Source organism: Vidua chalybeata, chromosome 6 (assembly GCF_026979565.1).
Source record: "Vidua chalybeata isolate OUT-0048 chromosome 6, bVidCha1 merged haplotype, whole genome shotgun sequence".
Lineage (NCBI taxonomy): Eukaryota > Metazoa > Chordata > Aves > Passeriformes > Viduidae > Vidua > Vidua chalybeata.
Genome location: NC_071535.1, coordinates 35,210,684 through 35,234,953, shown reverse-complemented (window position 1 = coordinate 35,234,953; position 24,270 = coordinate 35,210,684). Strand labels below are relative to the sequence as shown.

At 40.5% G+C, this 24,270-nt stretch overlaps 1 protein-coding gene across 3 annotated transcripts in view; it reads right to left on the bottom strand.

The window, feature by feature from the left end:
- Positions 1-22,966, bottom strand: part of RGS6 (regulator of G protein signaling 6) — a 258,597-nt gene extending 235,631 nt beyond the window's left edge. For 2 of the 3 annotated variants that reach the window (XM_053945324.1, XM_053945326.1), the window contains exons 1-2: positions 22,773-22,966; positions 8,517-8,621 (exon numbers count right to left, since the gene is read on the bottom strand). In XM_053945324.1, coding sequence (XP_053801299.1) covers positions 8,517-8,600 — 84 coding nt within the window. In that variant the 5' untranslated portion in view covers positions 8,601-8,621; positions 22,773-22,966. Of the gene's footprint in view, positions 1-8,516; positions 8,622-21,766; positions 21,841-22,772 lie in introns of those variants that run through there. The other variant, XM_053945325.1, reaches the window with a different exon arrangement.
- Positions 22,967-24,270: the final 1,304 nt, after the last annotated feature.

The window sequence follows — 24,270 nt, the reverse complement described above, 5'->3', positions numbered from 1 at the left end:
CCCTTAATTATTGGTCCAAAGTATAATTTCCAAACACTTTAACGCAAGGTACTATTAATGAGTTCCATTAATACTTAAGGAAAGTAAAGTACAGAGAGGTGACATGTAATTTAAATTAACGCTTTTGCCTTCCTTCATCACCCCAAAAAGCATGTAGCCTTTGAACTAAAATATTGAATATACTCAAGAATTAGAATGCAATTCTTTGTTAAGCAGATCTCTGCACTTCAGTGTCTGGTTAACTGGTTACTTTCCACTTTCTTCACTTCAGTTAACTTTGGAGAGACAAGGAAAAATAAGATACAATACAACAGCAGCAGTGATAAAGCAAAAAGAATAAAAGTAATTGCTGCCCCTTGAACGTGGTATAACAGCTTCTCAGGAAAGCATGCTTCAAAATGTCTTAGGATGCAAAACATGAGATTTTTAATGGGACCTTATTTGCATATTTTCATGATCCCGCACATGTAATTCTATTTATTGAACTGAATCCTCCCACTCAAACTTATTGCAGGGCCTTTTGAAATAAGTTCATAATCCTCTGAAGTGATATTTTATTAATCAGGATAGAATAAAGGTTTAGTTGAAGTTCTATTACAAAACAAAAAACCAGTTTCGTGCACATTTCATCTAATTCCATCCAAATTATTTTGTCTTAATATTAAGGTTCAAGATTGCATCTGAAATGGCCAGAAGCTGCCTCCTGGAATAACTCAGGCTGGCAGCTCCATTCTGCTTCACCATTTCATTTTGGTTTGTTTCTAGTAAACAAAACAAGCCCATGGCTAAAATAAAGTTTAGGCAGAAAGAAAATGCTCATATTCGGCATTTTGCCCAAAACAACATGCACAAGTAAATCATCAAATAGTGCAAATACTTCAAGACCATCACTTAAAATACTGACTACAAATACAAAGCAAATGGCATGAGAAAAATGCTAGGAGAATAAAAGAGAACCATTTCCAAAAATGCAAGGCACTAAGTGCTACAGCTAGAATAGCATAATCTTACCCTCTAGCTGAACCTTCCCTTTTTATCTCTGTATTCTATATTTGCACTAGTTGCTTTGCTAAAAATATACTTTGAAGTTGTCATAGCTATTGGTCCTGGCTCGTCTTTTTTCTGCCTCTGAGAACAGTTAAAGTAATAGATCACTGTAATTAGACTTTTATGGGTGCAAGAGACAGTTTGTTTCAGTCACAAACAGGAACAGAGAAATTATGAGACAGAGAGGGAAGAAAATTAAAGAAGTTTAAATAAGGCAACTGTTAGGGAAATACGAAGAGAAAAAAAAGTTATATTTTTACCACCAAAACCTCTAACTACAAAAAGGTATACAATACACAAGAGCTCAGGACAGCTTTACACTTGGGCTAAGGCTATGCATGAATGCAAACCAATGAATTCATGCATGCATTATTTGAATAGAAAAACTTAAGGCACATTAGATATATCAGAAAAGACATCATACATACATCTACATATAACATTTTAACATATCTCCTATATTGTGCATATTAGGCTATACCATATAGCCAGGATAAAACAAGGGATATTTGTTCTTTCTCATGACTTTTAAGCATGTAAATACATGTCTGCATATATATGCATGCATTTATATACCTAAAAAGACAAACACAAAAATAGTTATTTGAGGCTTTGCCTACATACACATTACACGTATTTACCTATCAGTAAATTTGCACACTGCCTACTAATCCAAATCTCTAATCTCAAGTAAATCTTAACTATTACTTCAAGGAAACAACAAACCACAAAGTATCCAAGAGTCCTTCTTCCAGGTGAATGACCTCCACCTAACTCTAAAAACATGTTTCTGCCACTGGTATAACAGTCTTATTTGTATCTATGCAACAATGCAGATCAGCTTCTGAAGTCCTCCAGGAACCAGCTGCTTGCAATTTCACACTAATGCCTCCGATCATTAATCATTCATATTGTCTAACTGATGCGGAAATCAAACTCACAGACCCCAGCTTTACCACAAGGCTTCCCTGACAGCTACAGTCAAGGTCAGTAGCAATGGCTTTGTTCAAGGACACTGACACGTGTCAAAATTCAGCAGTACAATTTGTTTGCTATTGCATTAATAAAGGGTGTTTGAAGGTATTTAATATATAAATACACACACATATTTAGGAGGTATTTTAGAAGGTAATCTGAAGAAGGTATACATAAAGCTAGAGAGACTTCTTGGCTCACTGTGTCTCCTCCTCCACTTTTGCAAAATACCGTGTCATACGTGCCTCTTCAAAAACATGCCTACAGCTATGGTATGTAAAGACATATGGCTTCCTGGGCCTCACTACTCTCTGCAGTGACTTCTCCAGAACTTCACTTTTCTAAGAATTAGGAACCACCCTCTAACTCCAAAATTACTGATATCCATCACAAATTTACCAAAATTTGTGTGCACACCAGTACTAGCTTTTGCTCAGCTAAACACTTGCTTCTAGTCCATGCTGTGCAACCAGGACATGTTTTCTGAAGACAGGAGATGACAAAAAGAGAAGATTATACCATGACCTAGAGGAGGTCATTATCACTGGCCTTTTACATAATACTGCTGACACCTATGCCTGCCCTGGAAATACTTCCCCAAGTAACTCTGGGATTTGTGATTTTCATTGCCATTGCTCATAACTGGACTATGACTTCTATGACTTACCACTATACTCTGGACTCTCTGTTGCTCCTACCTGACAGGTTTGTTGAACACAGCCATTCCCACCTCTGTTCCCCACTGTACAGCCTCTCTCCCTGTAAAACTAGATTTAATGCCCCTACTGTGATTACTATCCCCAGGATTTTACTGTATGAGGTATGGGATGGAGAATTAGTGAATGCTACCCCTGTTATTATAGGAAATGCCAAGAAGGAATCCCCTAAATAAAAATCAGCCAGCTCTGTCATAATTACTGCCACAATTTAACCAGGCATTTCTCCCTCTCTATGCAACACCCTATGCAGTCAAAGTTGTTGACACAATAAATCAGCTGAATAGAGAAACTAGCAAGGTTTCAAGAAATGGCCAGCTTCTGTTTACAAGCAAGGCACATGAGTATTTGCAGTGATAAATTACCTGAAACTTCCTTGTCAATGTGCAATACAGAAGTGCAGAGTTAAAAGTCCTCCACTGCCTAACCTCTGTCAACACATTTTGGTAATGAGACTGGGTTTAAATTTATTTTCCAGCAGTAACAATGCTAGTTTGGAGATTATTTATTCAAAATTGTGCCTATTTCAGTTCCTGAAGCCTCAATACATACCCTAAAATTCAGCCCTAGTTTAATTTTAGCTTACTGCTTTTAGTCTGGAAACCGAGTCAAAAAAAAAAAAAAAAAAGAAATCAGGAAATGTTAAGAGTAAGATGACTTAAAATGCCATAAAGTAATCTCTAATGACAGTACAGAAAAATCCTTGGGTAAAATTTGAAGTCTGGAGGTCTGCAGTGTTATCAACTCATGCCTTATCATCATCAATGTACAGTTTTATGTTAAAAAACCAGCTACAAAACAGAAGCAACTGTGTAAAAAACTCAGATTTAAAGCATAAAAATAAGGTTCAGAAGGCCTTTACATGTAGCAGAACCCTGAAATATAACTGAAGAGTCTCAAATAAAAAGAATGCCAAAAGTATTCAACAGTTAAAATATATTTTAAGTTCTGCTGTCTCTCATAAAAACAGCATGAAACCTCAAAGGGGTTAGGAAGCCTCAAAAAAATGATGCAGACTGCTTTCTTTTGATAAAAAATAAGTTGTATGCATGAAACCCATCTCACTTTAAAACACCTCAGTTTTTTCTTTCTTTACAAAAAGTCATCATTTGGACTATACCCTTTTGATGCTCATCTGCTTTCGGTTGCTTGCAAAGTGTCCTGTTGAGATGGTTTTTCATAGCACAACTTAATAGCAACCAAATTGCAGTCTCAGTTTTCTGACTAGCTCAAAATAACAGTACTATATCTTTTAATGTGAACAGTCAATTTAACAACAGTCTCTTCCACCATCCTTCTGCTTCATGGTCCATACACTTTTTGGATGCATAAACCTGACTTTACAACTTCTTGTTCTCTCATTTCCTGCCCAATCGGCCAGGTCTGACAGCAGCAACACTCCTGCTACTTGACATGGCTGGATCACAGGAATTTGCCTGGAGAAAATCTGCAAATGTAAGGCTGCTTTCTTTTGGTTGTTTTGTTTGTTGTTGTTGTTTTGGTTTTTTTGTTGTTGTTGTTGTTTTTGGTTTTTTGTTTTTGGGTTTTTTTCCCAATTCAGATCTTAAATCAGCCTTTAAAAAGACATGAAGGCTGCCAAGTACTGAAGGTAGCAAACAACTCCGATTTTTCTGAAAGCATCTTGTGGCAGCTGCAAGTTTGTGTTACATTCCTTAGAGCAGTAATTGCCTTTGGAAATTATTTTTTCCTGCTTGTTCAAAAGATTTACCACGAGTAACCATAAAAATTCAAAATTTAACTCAGTAAGTGCCAACATTAGCAAGCAGATATAGAGGATATGTTTGGCAAAAAATAAGCAGAAATGGAAATCTACCATCAAATAATGCAGATCATTTCTTTGACAGTATGCTTTGATATCCCTCAGAACATACATGCTCCAGTGGTTCTAAAACTCTCTAAACAGCACAGTTTGAAAACTCTTCCCTGTCATAGGAGATCTCTCTCGGAAACAAGTACACCTTGCTATCCAATTTAGATTTTAATTCCTGTGTTTTCCATCCTTCTTGTTATATTCCCCAGGTACTCCTCCTTATTGGTATTTTCAGTTCTTATTTAGTCAAACTCTAAATATTGTGATTTTTTTTTAAAGTAACATGACAATTTTCCACCATCCTTTATGTAAGAAAATTTGATTTGTCAAATTATTTTGATAATAGGTCACTTAATAGATCTGGTGTCAGAAGGTGTCTGCAAACCATTTGTCTTTCAATACTGTCTGCAGAAGAGGAATTTTCAGACATGGATTATTGTAACAATGAGCGAAAGGGCCCCTGAGACACAGTCACCAGCATTTGCAAAAAAGACTAATTAAAGGTGGCTGGAATTCAAGGGAATGTGACCAGCATTTAAAATCAATTTATATTTTTTGTTATTATTTGCTAGTAGAGGTTCTTCTCCTCTCCTGGCTTTTATTGCATTTTTTTCCTTCCATGCTGCAGTGCCCACACAATGCTCACAGACTGAAGTGAGGATGGGGATGTCACTCCCTGCTCCCATGAAAAGTAGGGTAGTACATTTCAAACAGTCTTTTTAAGCACTGTGCATCACTCTTCCAGTAGTAATCCCATCAAAAAATACATCAGAATCTTCTCCAGATGTACTTGCATAGTACTTAAATGGCAATGCAGTATCTGCAGCACCCTTACACCTCCATTGGGTACCACTGTGCCACACAAATAAATAACAGCCCACCCTTCCTGCAGCACCACCTGCAGCCCTCTGAGAGCCCAGGGCTCAGCACTGAGATGCACAGAGAGACAAGAGGACGCACAATTCCACAAGAGTGGAATGCAGCTTGCCTAACTATAAATGTCTGTCCTATGACGTAAGTACCTGACAGCTAGGTGCCCATGATTGCCACCGGAGATCTGGTCAATACAGCTCATGTAGTTTGGGCTACAGCTCATCTTAACAAGGGTAGGGTGAGGCAAATCATACCCTAAACCCTGATTACTGTAACAAATGCATCTGCACTACTCAATTCACACACAGGTGTCATCCAAAACAGTGGAGCAACATTGAGTATCTTGGATTAAAAAAATAACGTGCCTCACAAATTGATAAATATCAACCCCTGAAAGGTTAACACTGAAGGTAGAAAAAAAATAAGACTTATCTCGTTGAGACCATCTGCTGTAGCAGTTAGAATTCATTTGCTTGCAGGAGTCCATAGAGAATATCATAAATTGGAGCCAAAATAAATTAGTTTATTCTGTTCTGCATGGCCAAAACCCATCCCACTTAGTTTTACCTACCTAAAGAAAGAGCCTGTTCCAGGCTTTGCTCCATAAACAAAACAGAGAGAGGTTGCTCCAAAGGGACACTCAATACCACCTAAGATCTGGTTTGCCTTCTAAATGTGTCTACCTTTCATTAGCAACTAAAAGAAAACCAGGCTACAGCAAAGCTGTTGGCACATGAACTTCAAACAGACCCCAGAGACTCTCAGTAAACAAAGTATTAAAGAAAGTATTAACAATCTGAGGTTCTACTTGCAGGGCTTTATATCCCCAAAACCCTCAAACATGACAGTTATGATAAGTAACAAAACAGTTCACACTCAGTGCAGCATTTATTGTGGTTCCACTGTTAAAGACCACCCTTATTTATTCTTCCTAAGGTGGATCAACAATTGCACCTTGGGATCCCTGCTGTGAGAAGCAAACCTTTCCTTCTACCGTGACACAGTACTGAACTGTAGAATACCCAACCCTGAACTGTAGGGTATTCTGGCAGATTGTGTTCAATATTTCAGGGAGTCCAGTGCAGTGTTTTTCTCATTCATTACTGGCAATCAAGCCATTTGAAAGCAAATGAGAGATGAAGAGCTAAACATTCATTTGGAGAGAGGAGAAATAATCAAAAAAGTAATAGTCTTGTCTCAGATTTTGCATATGATTTTTCAACACTAAGGAACATAAAATTGATGTGTAATACATCTAATTAATATCAAACTATTATCAAAATATCAAATAATACCAACTACTAATATTTAAACCAATATATAAAATAATGTAAATTACATTTACAAGGTCAGTCACCAATGAAAATTTACTCTGAAAAATAAGTAATATCCACATTTTTTATTCACAAAGCAACGGAAACACTCAGCAAAAAAGCCTGACAGACATGTTAGCTTAAAATTGACAATACAGAATACACCATTACTGCACAATGCATGGGGCATGCTATTCTAAAAGACAACTGTGTATTTTGACAGGTGTATTATGAAAGGCTGGTAATACTGACATCAGAGGAAAACCAGTAATGAGAGATGAATCAAATAGTATGAGTATATTCCCCATTAGTACCATAGAACTCACAACCTCTATTCTACATGACAATAAGGAAATATTGAAAGGCAAAGAAATTGAAAAATCCTAAAGTAGAAATGCTGCAAGATGAACAGAAAGTGAGGCACACAAATAAAATAATGTTTACAAGAGCAAGTAAACGGATACTCTACAGAGTCACAGATTTAATGCCCTAATTCTAAATCATGCAACCAGACATTTCCTTCACACCCTGTATCTACTTCAGCCTACTGGGGTGTTGGACTTCCCAGCAAACAGGTTGGAAAAAAATAATCTGACTAACCGACTAGTGCTACTTCCAAATTAGCAGCCAAAGTGTGTTCATAACACATTCAAAACAAACAAGCCTACACATTACCCAGAATTTTTCCCATGTTAACAATTCCAGATTCCAAACCAAATACACAACAACTAAACCAAAATTATGGATATCAAAAAGTAACACTTTAAACAACTCATGCTCCATAAGAAACCTCAATTATTTTCTCAGCATGAGAAAGTCATCAAGATTGCAGTCAAGCAAGCAGAAAACATAACCATGTACCTTCAACACATTTCAGTAATTTTACCCAGGATCATACTACATAAGGCAACTTGATCTGAGCTAGCACTGTAGCTCTTAACAGAATGGTAGCTTATTTAAGCTATGGAAGAAATTTCTGTCAGAACCATACTGTACTTCTGCATACTACATAAGAAATATTTTGTAGGCTAAATAAAATGTATTTACATTATTTCATTGAACTTCAAAAATACTAAAGATTAAGGATACACCTACCCCAAAATAAAAAAATGCCTTTGCAAGTAGGTCAATAGATAGCTTTCTTTCATCTTTTATGCTACCTCCAAAGTACTTCAGAATAAGACGATTTATCATGGTGAAAGAATGCTCTTTAACATCATACATTGCTGTTGTTTCCCCTTTGTCCAATTCATTTTTCCCTAGCACTAGAGAAAATGCTTTTTTTTAAAAAAAAAAATTAAGCAAGGCATGGGAAGTAAGAACAATGACCTATTAAGGATCAAACTGCTAATTATACAACAAGAAACACAATACGAATATAGGGAAAAAAGTGCCAAAAGACTACTGTATGGAGGCTGCTTTGTGCTTAGTATGATAAAACTTGGAACATATCTACACTTATTTTAGCCAGCTGAGGCAAACTTGAACAATTACCTAAAGTCATGTGACAAAAAGTTACAAATTTCAAGTTATTAGTTTGTCATCAAATATTTCATACTAACAAGCTCAAGTGCTTCCACTGAATAGAATTCAACTTCCAAGCTCTCAAATGCTATCGTTTGAAACACTTATTTTCCTGAAAACTCCTTCAGCTATGCATCCAAGCAGTCAAATAGACCTCTGACTTCAAAAAGGGCATGGGATTCTTTTATAAGTCAACCACATAGAAAAGGGATTTTTGCCACAGGTCCAAATCCTTACCTTTCTGTAGACTATCATGTTTGGAGAACTCTCCTCTGGGTCAGCAGTTTCCGCACTACTCGGATCAGTGGGTGCTTGGGCCATGTTTGCCTCTCGTTGCTCAGACTGCAAGGACAGGAGCAAAAGTCAGCATCACTACAGGCTGCAATGGAGCGTGGTAAGGACATGCAACTGCCTCCCAGGCAGACATACAAGGATGGTACAGAGGGAATCACACTCCTGTCTTCACCCCATGTAGGATTTTATCACACTGTGTCAGAACTGACTGGTTTATGGGATAACACCCCAAGAACAAGGAGGACCACCAAGTCACACGCAGCTGTGGTTTGGGTCATCACATACACACATTTCTCCCACAGTTCTGAAGTTTTATCATAAGCCCTTATTCAGTAGAAGAATATCCAATTAATACTTCACACACTTCCCTTCCTCACTATATAGCACAAACAGCCTTGACTGTTCTAGAAGCTTTGAGGTACCTACAAAGAAAAAGCCAAGGCACCTTGCTGTGAGGCAGCGAAACCCCACTGTAACGGGCGGGTGCAGCAGACTGTCACGCACACTGACAGTTCTTGCCTGCAGTCACTCCAAGCCCCTTCCAGCTCTCCACAAACCCAGAGCAGCAGCCAAGAACCAGGAAGGCATAGCTGTTTGCTCAGAGTAAACAGCTTCCCTCACCTCTTCTCATGACACAGCCAGGAAGAGGCAACAGGACACAGGCAGACAGCCACACATAATACTCCTTATCTTCTAGAAGCACAGAACTGGAACTGCTGCCTCATCTCCTTGAGGCAACAGCATTATTTAAAAAAAAAAAAAAAAAAAAAAAAGGAGCCTGCTGCAGAGTCAAATGCTATATTTTAAGGTTTTTTTCCACCAGCACATTTGACAAGTCACATTTAAATTAGAGGCTGCTGTGGAGCTGAGTGGTGACCTTTCCTAACCTAAGAAGTAACATTGCCTTGTACAAACATTGCCATTAAAACTGTCTGACAAGTTCCATTTCTTTAACATTGAAAGTACTGAAATATCCCATCTCAACGTATTTCATTAAAAACTGAGAACAAAAAAAAAACCCACCAAAATCTATGTTCACATGAGCATAACCTATGCATTAATTTCTAAAACACAGTTCACCATTAAACTGTCTCCCTTATTTAAGGAAAAAGATACATTCCTATTCCTTCCTTTACCCCCTTTCACATTGCCACAGGCAACAACATGCTCCAGCATATAATACACATACATATCATACAATTATATGTATAATACATCCCTGATCCATTCTAGCTGTCAGTTATCAGCTCCCAAGGACAAGTCAAGAGCCTAGAATCAGACAAGCTCAGACCATATCCCAGCTCTGTCCTTTCTCAGCAGTGAAAAGGCTACTGTGGTAACACGGCATCCATCACTAGAGCCAGAAGCAGCTGACATACCCCCTTTAAGAAAACCTAAAAGAAAGCAAGCTTAAATAATCTACCTCAATCCAGTGTCATTCATCTTTTTCTTCTATAAGGTATGCATGCACACACACAAGTGGGCACAAATGCATATGTACATGCATATACCAATTTGGAAATTCAGTAATACAGCTCAAGGTTGAGTTAAACAATATATATAGATCACCCTTCAAAGTCATGTTCAGACCAATTTAGACACTGTTTTATATTTAAAGAACATAAATTTATTTTAACCCCTATTAAACCTCATGTCTTCCTAGAAGCCCAAACACTACACTGTTGCACCAGGTTGTGAGCTAAATAGGAAATTAATTAAATTCTCTAAGCAAAATTATTAGATGCAGAAACAATTAAACAGCACAAATGATGAAGGGTAAAGCATTTTCAAATTATAGCACTTCAAATTATTTATAGAAATGTGCATTTTCACAATACTTCTTGGTCATGATTTCAAGGCACTAAAGAATTAGGCTCTAGGTTATCATCACTCAATTGAATGGAGCAGGAACTGGGTTGAGATTTTATGTAACTTTCTGAAGGCAATTACAAAGCAGAGTTGAAAGCATATGTCAAGTCATACAAGTTTCAGCTTCACCTGCAGTATATAAAGACCACATTCACCACTTACATTATGTGAGATTTTATATGCATGCTTTAAAAGACAACAATTACAACTAACTTTCAATTCAGAAATGCTCTTAACAGAACAATGACAATTTCTAACCAAAAGCCCTCTGCAGCATTGCTTAGCTGTGTTTCACTCATTGCATTATTCCCTTTGAACGTCCACATTTACAAATTCTGTTGTTCTTGTTATACTGTCAGCTCACTTGATCTTTTCTGGTACTTCCATATTTTTCCCCATAGCACTTCTTGAAGCTTTTCATCTACTCCAGTGCAACAAGACTCCAGTGCAACATCATGTACAATATGCAGTAGTAGCTGGCCTGCTGTTCCCAGTGACATTGAGGGAGCCATTAACTTTGAAGATGTACATAAACCTAACATGTATATCTACATAACATCTACATAAGGTAATCAATAAAAGTTAACCAATCTGTGGTTGGAAGGCAGAAATTTGCAAAAGTGATTCCCACAAGTGCCCAGCATCTCCTGCTGGATTTCAGTCTGGAACAGCAGGAGCAGGGCCACCTTTGCAAGAGTGATAGCAGGATGGACATCTCAGAAAACAAGGCTGGAGACAAGGTAGGACTAAGGTGCAGTGTGAAGCAGAGACAAGTGTGGACATCCCCTCCACACAGCCTAGGCACTGCTGCTGCTGCTGCTGTGATGAGCCATAGCAGACCAAGCCAGGGCCCCTGAGGACCTGTGAGGACTCTGACCATTGTCCAAGTTTTTTTTTTCTTTCCTTTATACCCTTTTTAAAAGCACAGAAGTCTTCCTCACTCATATTCTACAAGAAAAAGAAAAACTACAGATAAAATAAGACAGTGATATGACATAGGCATGTTCTCGGATCTTCAAGGTGAAAGCACAGCAATGCTGGGCCCCATGGATTTGACTACACCTGTGCTTTTTAACATATGGGAGTTGAAGGGAGTTCAGCACCCAGTGATACAGGACAGCTTCTCAGAACCACAGAATGGTTGGTGTTGGAAGAGACCACTGGAGGTCATCTGGTACAACCTTCTGGCTCAGATAGGCAGCACATCACTCAGGATTGAGTACAGACAGCTTTTGAGTATCTCCAGTGAGAGAGACTCTGCATCCTCTATGGAAAACGGTTCCAGTGCACGCTCACTCGCACAGTAAAGAAATTCTTCCTCATGTTCAGGTAGAGCTTCCAGTGCATCAGTTTCTGCCCATTGCCTCTTGTCCTATTGCTTTGGCACCCCAGAGAAGAGCCTGGCTCCATTCTCTTGGTACCCTCCCTTCAGACACTTAAATACATTGATGAGGTCCTCTCTCAGTTGTCTCTTCTTGAGGCTGAATAGGCCCACCACTCTCAGCCTTTCCTTGCAAAAGGGATGCTCCAGGCCCCTCCATCTTTGTAGCCCTTTGCTGGACTTGCTCCAGGAGCTCCATGTCTCTCTTGTACTGAGGAGTCTATAACTGGACACAGCACTCCAGATTTGGCCTCACCAGGGCAGGATCACCTCCCTCGACCTGCTGGCAGTGCTCTTCCTAATGCAGCTCAGGATGCCACTGTCCTTCTTGGTTGGTCACAAGGGCACTTCTGGCTCATGGACAACTTGTCCACCAGGATGTCCGCATCCTTCTCCAGAAGACTGGTTTGTCTGCTGCAAACACAAATGAGACTGCCCACAGTCAAAGTCTAGCTTTTTTTACCCTACTAGTATATTAACATGCTGTATTTGCAACCTTTTAATTAATGTAGTTGTATGTAAAAGTCTACATCTGATTTGCCCAGTCCTCTCCAAAGAAACAAACCAAAAAAACCTATACAATTTTTTCCTCTCTGTCAGCCCAGTCTACTCCAGATGCAAGCAGGAAGTCAACCCCACAACATTACACAGACTGAAAACAGAGTTTACCCTCTGAATCTTTGTCTAAGCATATGCTTGTGATGTATCAGCCAGAAGTGATAGCTTAGCCTTATAAAGAAATTTCAGCTACACTTAGCTGAGAAGAGTGAAAACAAAGATTTTATGTGTTTTGTGTTATGTGTTTGTTTGTTTTTTTAATAAGCCTCTAGCTTAATTAAGACAGCTAAGGACCTCGCCAATTACTATCTGAAGAGTGCTGTCAGCTCCTCCCTTCTCTGGGCAGTTTGCTGTATTATCAGGGCTAACTCATCCCAGCCCGAAGCCACACACCAGCAATTTAAATCCAAATGCACGTCTTAAAAAAAAAAATCGTCTCTAAATTTCAACTTTCATGTTCAAAGATGCCGTTTTCCCACAGCTGTTTTTCTGACAATAGCCATGCTTGCAGCAATCTGGACTCCTCAGCACCAAAAGTGATAAAAACTGAAAACCATTTGTGCTAACCATTCTCTCACTCTGCCACACACAAGGACAAAATCAGCAGTCTTTAACTTCTTGTTTATGGATAAGATGGCCTATTAAGCCTTTGAAAAATATTACCAAAAATATGCTAAAAAGAGAGGGTACATTCTCCTCTCACTGATTTTTTTTTTTTCCTTTTTATGTTTTACTTTTTATTATAGAACACTCCTGCTTTTCCCCTAAGAAACATAAGCACACTGGATTATACAGGCAGCTGCGGACAAAATGCACCGAATCACAGTAAGAGTTCTTTCTCTCGCTCTTATCTGATCAGGCTCCTCACTGTCCCAAAAACCAGAAGCTGCAAAGAGATAAGACTCCCATATGTCATGAAAGGATGAGTGAACTTTAAGGTGGAATAACCAATTGAAAATATGCTCTGAAAATCAAGAAAATAATTTTTTTCCAGTTTACCTTTTTAGTTTCTCATACAGAACTGTAATTAGAAAATTTCAAAGAAAACTACCTTTACATTTTAATCCATAAATACTGTCAGCATTTAATCTCTGTGTATGTGTAAATTCAATGAAAGCATCTGAACAGTAAATTAAGAAAGTCTCCTTAATGTTCTGAAACACCTTGATTGCTGTCAGAAAAGACCATTGGAAACAAGACTTCTGTAAGAAACCTCTTACAGACACAAAACCCCATGTGTTTTATAAAAATTAGCACATCTAGAAGTCCTTATGAACTGTGGGGTTTTTACATAATAGAAAAAGAAAGAAAGAAGTACATTAGAAAAATCCTGCAAAACTATTTATTGAAAATATCACCTGGATTTAACAAACTAATACAAGGTCAAATTTCAACTTCTATTCTGCAGAAATAAATAAATTGTAAACTTAATATGAAAAATTTGCAGTGCAAAACATTTCTAGCATATGTGAGATAAGATAGTTTTTTAAAATAGGGGGAAAAAATCACAGAAAACAGAATCAGCTAAATTAATTCCCATGGAGATATATATCAGGACTGCTCAGCTGAAATGTAATTTTGGGTGACAATATGTGAAAATTACCTTTATGCTATGTAATTAATATATTTCAAGGGCAGCTTCTTATAATTGACACATAGTGTTAATATCAAACCATGAGCGATTTAGTGCTTTAGCACACAATCATAGAGTAAATTACAATTTCATGTCATTAATATTAGGTATTTTTTTTTCTAATTAGTGAAATACAACTAGACTACATGACTTTTCACATGCCTGAGAAATCATACAGCCATATGCCTTGCTGAACTCATAATTACCTAATAGGAAAAATCTCTACCTGATCTGCTAGAATATTTAAACCAAACAGGTCATTATTAAGGTGACAGGACAGAAGGAAAAATCACTTACACTGAATTCAATTAATCTCCATTAATATTAAGTTGATATTTCACATCCATTACATAAATCTCTCTAAAATTGCACTGGGAAGAAATAGTTGTCTTCATGTTCTTTTTCTGCTTAATTATTACTTCATTAAACCAGAACTTGGACATGCCATGAAAGTTGTGTATACTGGAAGGCAACACACAGCCTATCATTAAGCTGATCCTGTTGACCAAGGTGAATTCACTAGCCAGTGGATCCCCAGGCCCTACCTGGGATATCCTCTGCTTTTCAGTGGTGTAGCTCAGTCCAAGCACTGCACAATTCACCTCTACTCCTCCTTCAGAAGTAAACCCACATAAATAGTGAAATAACTTTCCAAAGAGGAATAGATACAACACCCATCTGAATGGACCAAAGCCAGGAAGACTGAAGCTGAGATCAAAACTCCAACATCTTCACCAGTTCCTTTCTGGGAAACACTGGAGCTACACATGGCACATCACCACCATGTCTAGCAGGTCAAGACTCTGTAAGTATGTCCTCCACTGAGCCTGATGAGAAGGACATAAGGCCTACACACAGGGAGCCACGCCACAGTCAACAGTGACAGAGCAAAGGTCTGGCCCCACCCTGGACACCATGGCACTGCTCTTCTGCAGTGGAGGGCCAGAGAGGGAAGTCTGCTTTCAGTCAGTGAAGTATAGCTCCCAAAGCACCTAAAAATCCTTCAATCCTTTGTTTTGGACATCAAATTGTAACTGAAGTTACTCTGAAAATAGTTTCCTAGTAGAAGATCATCCCAGACCTTCTGCCCCTCCTTGCAAGTGGTGAGCATTGCAGTACTATCAACAATACTCAGTCTGTTGCCTTTTTTAAAGAACAAAGTATAAACACTTCCAGCAGCTGCACTTAATGTTCAAATTTTTGCCAAACAAATTCCTCTTTGTTTGTGGGAAAGCAGTTTTGCTCACACTGGGAGAATTCAAGGGCTCTAAAGGACCCCATTCCTCCTCTTTCTAAGGTACAAGCTCACAGGGAGCTCCATGCTGAAGCACAGGAGCTCAACACTTTTCTCACTCCACAACTGGCAGGATGAAGGATGGGCACACATCTAGGCCAGGGAACAAGCCAAGATTTTTTTGCCTCACTGTGACAGAAGAGGAAGAGAGGACTCAGTTCCAAGACACTCCCTTTTTCTTCTATTTAGGGAAACTGGGATCTTGATGAAGACTGGGATTTCCCATTTCTACTACTCTTACAGACATTTCTTAAAGGTGCAATGTCCTTCCATAACTAAGTGCTTCTCCTGTGGAAAACTTGCCTCAGAACATCCTACAGGTATGTCTACATTTCCACACAGTACTAGGGCAGGGAGCAAGCTCTGGGCTTCTGATCACCCACAGTGCTTAATTGCTAGTTTGCTCCCAGATCCTCTTTTGTAGAGCTCCAAACCTAAGCAGACACGAATTTGGGAACACAGTTCTCCACCATCAGCACTTCCTCTCAAGAGTCAGCATGGATCATCTTACACAAGGTTGGGGTTCCTACCTTTTATCCATATCTGCATCAGTCTCCCAATAGGTTCTGCAACACCATACAGCTTCCCAAAGTGACCCAAGTCCTTCAGTGCATAACCTCATCCTTCTGGGGGGGCTGCAGGAAAATCTCACTTTTTTTTTAAACATTATACTTGAAAAGAAAACCATCCACAACAATCACTGTATCTTCAGGACACAGAGGTACCAGCTAAGGGCCAGATGTCTGAGACCACTCTGGCCAAGAATATGCAGTATAAACACAGCCATCTTTCAGACCAAACTAGCTCTCAGACATGAGTCAATCCAAGTTACTTGGCTTCCTGCAGATACACACAAGTTTTAACTCAGCCCCTGAGTAATCTAATGTGTAGATGCCTGTAAGTACTCCTCACCAATCACTTGCTGTTCCCAATCATGTACATCAGTTAATTTAAAAAAAATACATATTAATGGTTTAGTGGTCTAAGCAGAATATTGTTAACCAGGGATCACAAAGGCCTCCATGGTCTTGAGCAATTTTCTCTCCGTGACACCTGTGGTAGTGCTCACGCTGTCACTGACAGACAACACTGAGGATGGACTATTCCAGTTGTTCCATTTGTGTGAGCCACTGGTGATCTGCTTCAGTCACCTGGCAGGTGATCAGACTGCTTCTTGATAAGCCATGGAAGTGGATTACTTTCCTCCCCTTTCCCCAGCTTGCCACACACTCCATTTTGATTTTATATATTTCTAAATCTGCACATATTCTTAGCTATTCTAGAATGCTAAAAATATTGTCTGGATCTGGATGTTACATCCAGGAAACATAGGGGTGGAAGTTAATATAAAGTAATTTTTGGCATTTAACTTTGTCTAGGTCCTGACTTCCTAAGATAACCAGAAGGAAAAATGGAATGGAGATGGATGGTAGTGAATATTGACATACAAATTGCTGGTTAACTAGGCAATTTTCCCCCTTTATGAAATCAATTGCTAAAATGGGCACACGCATACTAAATTTACTTTTAATGGACCAGAATTATGCTATACCAGGAAGAAACTGCTTCCAATACATCCACTCCTCTTCCAAAGAATTCAGAAAAAAAAATGCAGCATTCACCGGTAATCAATTTCCCTTCCAATAAAATAATATTGCTGTGAGCGCAAGGCCTCTTGGAAAGGCTCTGAGCCAACATGCTGTTACCAAGGATAGCTACAAAGAATGTGACAGCAAGTATATGCTGAATATTTTACTAAAACAAGTGTCAATGCTATATAAATTTGGAAATGCAAAGAGATAGCTACAGCTCAACTTTTAACTTCATGTGAATTGGTGATCCCAAACTACAGCAGTAATTATTCAGCACTATAAGCCTGCAAGGAGCAGCAGTTACAAAGCTGAAGCTGTATTTTGTTGTTCTGCAACAATGCCAAATTATTGGCCAGAATCATTCCCTGTGGAAAATGGCTAACTGTACTGACAATACAGAGCTTGAGGGTAGACTTCTAATCCATTCTCCAATATAAACCTTCCACTGGATCAGTTAAGGTGTGCTAAGAGCATCCTGTTCTTTGAAGCTGGTCCATCAAATACACCATCTCTGAAAGTGCCTTGCCTTTATGTACCACAGGAAATATTAATTGTAAGTACAGTAAGCTACTTCTGGGGCATGGGCTGCACTTTGTATTTTACATTGTATCCAGTAAGCTGAAAACAACTGAAGAAAATTGATTCAAATATAAAACTGAATGAGAAGATGCACAAAATAATGAATGCTCTAATACAGACTGATAACAAAATACTAAAAGTAATAATAATAATAAAAAAAAAAACTAAACAAACAAAACATAGGCCCCAGTGCTTGTTAGATTCCAAATTCAGATTTACTCCACCTAAACTCCCTGTTCCCAACAGAGGTTGCTGAAATGAAGTTCCCTTCAAGCAATCTTATGCAAGTTCATAGAAGCAATCCAGCCCCGCATTGATCAGCGACTGCATAATCTCATTTAAAATGCCCCAAAGTGCTGAGTTTTCATTCTCAAGATGATGGAAAATTGCAAGTACCCTTGCAATCAAATAAAATAGGAAATTTGCTACCCAAAAGAACAGGTGTCCTTGAGATGTGGCACCATGAAATACCCTTGGTGCAAATGAACACAACTATCTCACCTACTTCAAGGACATGATGCCATATACTATGATTTCACTGCCCTGCTGTTTATCATAACAGCACACAGCCTTTTCAGATGCAAATTACACACAAATCACTTCAGTAATTGCAATGTAAGAAGCACTTAAGCGACTCCTGAATTAGCTAGCTCAAGTCTGAACACCACATGTGCATCCACACAGTTCAGCAAAGCCTACAAATCCCAGTGCTGTGGTTCATTTAACCTGAACTTTACAATGCCATATCTAGACTGCTACAAATACCAATATACACTATAAATACTAATATACTTGACTACTGCAACTTTTATAGTATAATATTCCTATTAAAGACAGTTAGTTTAATTGAACTAATACATGGCTCTGCCAGATTGCTCTTACACTGGTGAATGCAATCTAAAACTAGTTGCTCATCTGTGACACAAGCAAATAGTATTTTCTTTTACAAAATGATAAATTAAATCACAGTGAAATTAAGTGACTTCCCACATTCACAGAACAAATGACAAAGCAATAAATTGGACATCTAAACCCTGACTTTCAAACCATTACTTATCATTTGCTCAACACACATCCTCATAGCATGGTAGGCCTGTAGCGTGAGGATCTTTAACTACACCGTGAACCTTTCACTGCTGATGCCAGTGCCAGTGCCTAAGAGTGTGCCTCAGAGCACAGTGAAAAAGATTAAATATTGTCCTTTACCATCAGGATAATGTTTATAGTGTGTAACTGAAGATTCCTGCAAAAGTGCAGCACTAATTCTTGCTCACTGCTTCATGGGCCCACCACCCCTGTGCAGGCAAAGGGCACTACCTGTGCTGCTGAGTCTAGGAACACACAGCTGTTTCCAGCACGACAGTGCAGAGCTCCTCAGATGTCAGAGTGTCAGAATCTTATTGCTCACTGAAATTTTGATCTTCTTCTCTTTTCTTCTCTCCACATTCTTTACCACCCGCTGCAGAGATGTTAAAAAATAGTATGAGATCTGATGCAACATAAGTGGGTAGCAGCAGTCTCTCTTGACTCCACAATCTTTCTAGAGCTTGACAACCAACAAGAAAAACACTCTTTCTCCTCTTCATAGACAGAGCACAACAACATAAATTATCTCATTCCTCAGTCACCACAATATGCTGGAAACACTAACTGAAATCATGAAAATGCCTTTTCATGGTAAAACTTATATAGAGTAAGAAAACACTGTGGATACACTAACTAATAACATCCAGTATAAACTTTAAATGTCACTATATTATTGAGGGAAAGTTGCAATCAAACCATTTAGAATTCTCCATGATACATCTATTATTATTTTTTCAAAGATATAAAGATACACCAAATTTTTCAAAGTACGCTAGCCACTTCTAAACCACCACCAAAATGCAAGCATTACTTTCAGAGTCACCAGACAGAAAGTTAAAAGAATGGGAAGTTAAAGAATGGAGACATAAATTGCAGGAAAAAAAATTGCTTTAGAGATGTAGGAACATAATAATTCAGTTCAGAATACAAAGACTTGCAACTATATGTAAGTGCTCAAAGATGCAAAGAGGAAATTTGTAGCCTGAAGAAGTCAGATGTGTAACTCCACAGGAACAAAGTGACCAGATGCTTCTGAAAAAAAACACCATCACCACCTACAGTTTCTGAAATGTGCTTGGCCAGCACAGCTCTGGTCAGCTTGTCTCATGCAGACTAAACTGCAAATGAAAAGGGTTAAATGTACTATTACACTTTCAGTAATAGCACAGGGCCACCATGCTGCTTGGTAACTTCACAAGGCAGTTCAAATTCTGACGTGAAAAAACACCCTTCCGAATCATCTACATCATTTTCTTATTGTACCCAGGTTTTCTTTGTAATTATAATGTCATGGTGTGAATTGACATATGTGATATGTTGAAAAGTGTATCAGGAGGAAACAGGAGCACTTCAGTTCTGACAATTAAGTGCAATATTTGTTACCTGAAATAGCCCAGGGCTGCTCAGTGAAGGGGACCTGTTTGTTCTTACAATATCTCCTCTAGAGAGCCAAGGTGTCCTTCCAGAAACTGAAGCTCCAGGTAATGAACACAAACAACAAAATAACCCATCATAAGGGCAAAACTGTACTCTTGTAACATTGAGCATGGGAAGAGCAGTTTGCCCTTGTTCTGCTGCCACTGTACAACTGCAGTGTTTAATTTAGATATCAAAGGTATACCCAGCCAAAGCCCCTGCATTAATTACCCCTCGTTCTTGAAAAGCTGAAGACTCATATCATTACTGAGGAAAGAAAAAAATCATCACCCCACAATACTCTTGTATTTCTGTTAGGAAGCCTGAGCCACGGCACTGCAAGATCCTGAAGTTTCACCACAGACTAACATAGCATCCCAACGCACCATGTTAAAACGACACATTGCAGCTATTTTCTCTTCCTGCTACTCCACATCTATTAGCTTCTTCTCTTCCCTGCCATCTGTTAGTTTGCTGCAGTCTGCTGGGACAGGACTGCCCTCTTCTTTTCTCCCCTTCTTGCCTGCTTGAATGAACGACAACAAAGCCTAGCATTTCCTGTCCATACATTCAGCTTTCCTCAGCTGCCTCAGAAGCATTACCAAATGCAGACTTACTGCCAGGAACGAAAAGTGTTCTGCTCACCTCTGTCATACCAGTGTGCTCACCAGAATTACATGCTAGACACTGAAACACCTTGTAAGTGGTCGGCAAGGAGGTAACGGCTGCTTTAAGAGGACACACCTTCTCGTCTTATCTGTGGGCATCATTGATTAAAACAGGTATCTGTACTACCTGCACCACAGGAACTGTCAGAGAGAAACCAAGGTAAGCAGCATTGACAATTACTCTGTGCAGCAACCTGCTGCAACTTTTCTTAGAAGGGGAGGGTAGCAAGGAAAAAAAAACCCAGAAAAATCAGGTGAACAGCAACCTTCTATTACCATAAACATCAGTATAAGATATGTAGCAAATCACTGGTTTTCCCTCTAATACAGTTCAGAATGGAAAAAAGAAGGCCTATCTAATCCATCACACTTGTAGCCAGTTAGGAAGGAAATTGGAATGGTTGTCATCAATTGTTCTATCAGTCAGCTTATTAGAAAAAGGAACAGCTCATCTAAAAATAAAGTCAATATTGGCTGAGTCAAAACAGCTTCTTCAGCATTTCACACACACGTTCAAGCAATGAACACTATTATTCTGTGTTTGTAACAATATGCCCCCAAGCCAATAAGTGCTCTTCAACATCTGACCTCTTTTTAAAGCAGATTTACAAGGAAGTAGTCAAAGTGCTCCAAATCAGCTGGTGAGAAAGTATTATAGATCATAACCCCACAGTAAACAATTGCTAGACCTTCTGGTCTGCAAGATTAGAATAACTCTGGCATTACAAAAAAAAAAAAAAAAAAAAAAAAGAAACTTACAATATCAAATATACTTCTACTCAAAAATAAAAATAAATCCCACACTAATAGCTTACAAGCTATTAGTGCTTCCTCCAGAAACAAAGAGGAAAATTAGCTTTCTTTCAGGTGGGAAACCACTAATATCTGCTGCAACACACCAATACAAAGGTGAGTTTTACAGTATGAATTTATTGATCAAAGACAGATTTTCCTGCTTTCCAATCCCTATACACTGGCAGTCAGCAAATAAAATTCAATCAAAAGCAAATTGTGCACATCTTTGATTTCAGGGAAGCATCATGTAGCACACAGGCTACAACTGGGACGCAGTTCTGCCAAGTCCCTTACAGGTCAGCTGAAGGAAGCCCCGACTTACCTAGGCCACCCCAGCGAGGGCAGCACCGGTGCAGACGGGACGCCAAGCTCAGAGCCACAGCCGTAATCAGCTCCTCGGAGCAGCAGCCCCGGCTGCTATTACGTCTGCAGCGTACAAGCGGCAGCGTGCCGTTATTTATACAAAAATCAGCATCTTCCTCAGGAAAAAAAAAAAAAAAAAAAAAAAAAAAAAAAAAAAAAAAAAAAAAAAAAAAAACAAAACAAAAAAAAAAAACCCACTTGAAGCTTCTTACTGGCCCTGCAACACACTCCTATACTTATGCCATCACATCTAGTGACTAAGAAGATGCTTTCAGTGTCACAGGAGATTAAGATTTCGGGAGGAGAGTGCCTGGCAGCTGTACTCTCACACACCAATCTGTCTTCACGCAAACGCACTTTGTCGGCGGATGGAAGTGTATTATTGCAATACACTACCAAAGCGAAACAATTTCCAAGTTTTCCCACAGGGCACCAGCTCCCCCTTCAAGCTGTACCCCAGCGCATGCTCCTCCTCGTCCTTCCCCGAAAAGATTTGCGGTTTCTGGGCAGCACAACTTGTCCTGTGTCCCCACCGAACTCCGGTTCCGCGTGCTGTGCCCTCATACCTGCCGGGACATCGCGTCCCCTGAGCCGCGCCCCGCGGGGCGTGGGCACCCCCGCGCCGGCCGGACAGCGCCCATGCACCTCCTGCGCCCTGCGCCGGGACCCGAGGCCGGGTCCCCTTCCTCCGGACCCCGCGGGAGGGCGAACCGCAGCCGCGGTGCTCTCGGGGGTCCGCACGGCCCGGGCAGGGCACGGCCTCCCCCTGGCCGGGCACCACAGACACAGACACACACGCAGAACACACGCCTTGCATCTGTCCACTACTACCGACCGGGAGCGAACTCCCACCCCGGGGGCTCGGGGATCCCACTGCCAGGGCGCAGCCGAGTGACAACCACTCGCCACATAGATGCGGATAGGCAGGAAAAAGACGGCGAGAGAGAGCAGCCCACTTCCATTACCTTAGCAATCGCGTCGCCGCCGTCCCCTGACGCCCCTTCGCCTCTACTCAGAGACGGGGAAGCGCCCGCAGCATGGCGTGAGCCTGCGGGCGGGGCCGGCGGTCAGCCCGGGGCTCCTCTGTGCGCCTCTTCCAAAAACCTCCCGTTTTCCTCAGCGCCCCTCAGGCTGCGGCGAGGACGGCGGCCGGGGTGAATCTGCCGCGACCAGAGCACCGCGGGCACACTGCACCGCACCGCACCGCACCGCGCCCCGCCCGGCCCCTGCCGCCCCCCGACCCTCCGCCGAGCCCGCGCCGGGCGGGCGGACTGGGGCGGGGACGGCCCCAGCCCCGACCCCGCCGCCGCAGCGCCCGCTGCGGGCGGCCCAGGCGCGCCGCCCACGTCCGGCCCCGCCGCCGATTTCCCCCGGTGCCGAGCCGCTGCCCTTTGGCGGTGACACGGGGGAACTTCAGCTCCCATGTCCCGCCACCCCGGCCGCTGCCGGGGCACTCGGCGCAGCCCCGGAAGAAAGGCGTGGAGCCGAAGGCAAGCCTTGTATCTCTCTTGCAATCTTGTTTATGTGTTGAGCCGCACAATTAAAGCGTTTGGCAGAAGTTCTCCATCTGAAACCGGGAAAGGGTCATCTCTTGGTCACCTTCCTCCAACAGCCAGGATTGCCTAAATAACACCTGGGCTCTGCACACCATCATGGATCTTAACAGGCACCACAACTCTAACAAAAAAGCTTGGAGACCCAGCTCTTTTACACAGACCTGTCCCATGGTCAAAAGACATTGCTGTTGGCTAGGATGAGTTTCCACACATCAACTTTGTGGGCAAAGTAGTTTGCATGCCTCTTAGGGCTATTTTCCACTGATTTCTCTATTGGATGAGATTTTTATTCCTTTTTCTCCAGATTGCAAGTTAAGCCCACCTTGCCCCAAACTGACCCTCAGGTCTATGAGCCCTGTGCTGGGATGCACTGGGGCAAACCATTGACAGGAGACAGCCATGCCCATTTCCCTGCCAAAGTTTGTGAATTTCCAAGGTTTGGTTCCCACACACCAGACTCATTATTGCTGTTGAAACTCTTCACAATGAGGCTGCCAACTGCACAGAGGAAAGGCTCCTTTATCCAGCCATGTAGCCTGCCTTAAAAGCCCTTGTGTGGTGTCTGTGCTCTCTCCATTTCCTAACATCCTGGATCTTACCAAAACCAGGCTTATATTTCATGAGCCTGCTGACTGACACCAGAAGCTATGACGTGCAGGGCTGTCCCATTATTTTATGGCTGTAGTCTGCCTAGCACAATTTCTGATGTCTGGTACACTAAACTGCTGCAGTTTATATTAAAATATAAAATTCAAATATTAAATTAATAAGAAAAAATATTTCTGGTTCAACTGTGCATCCCTTCAATTTTTACTTGATCCATATGTCCATCTTTACTGTTACTGGCTACTCCTTCCTTAGTCTTGCAAATGCCAGTTTCTAGCTTGCAGAGTTTACGTGCTTCTTT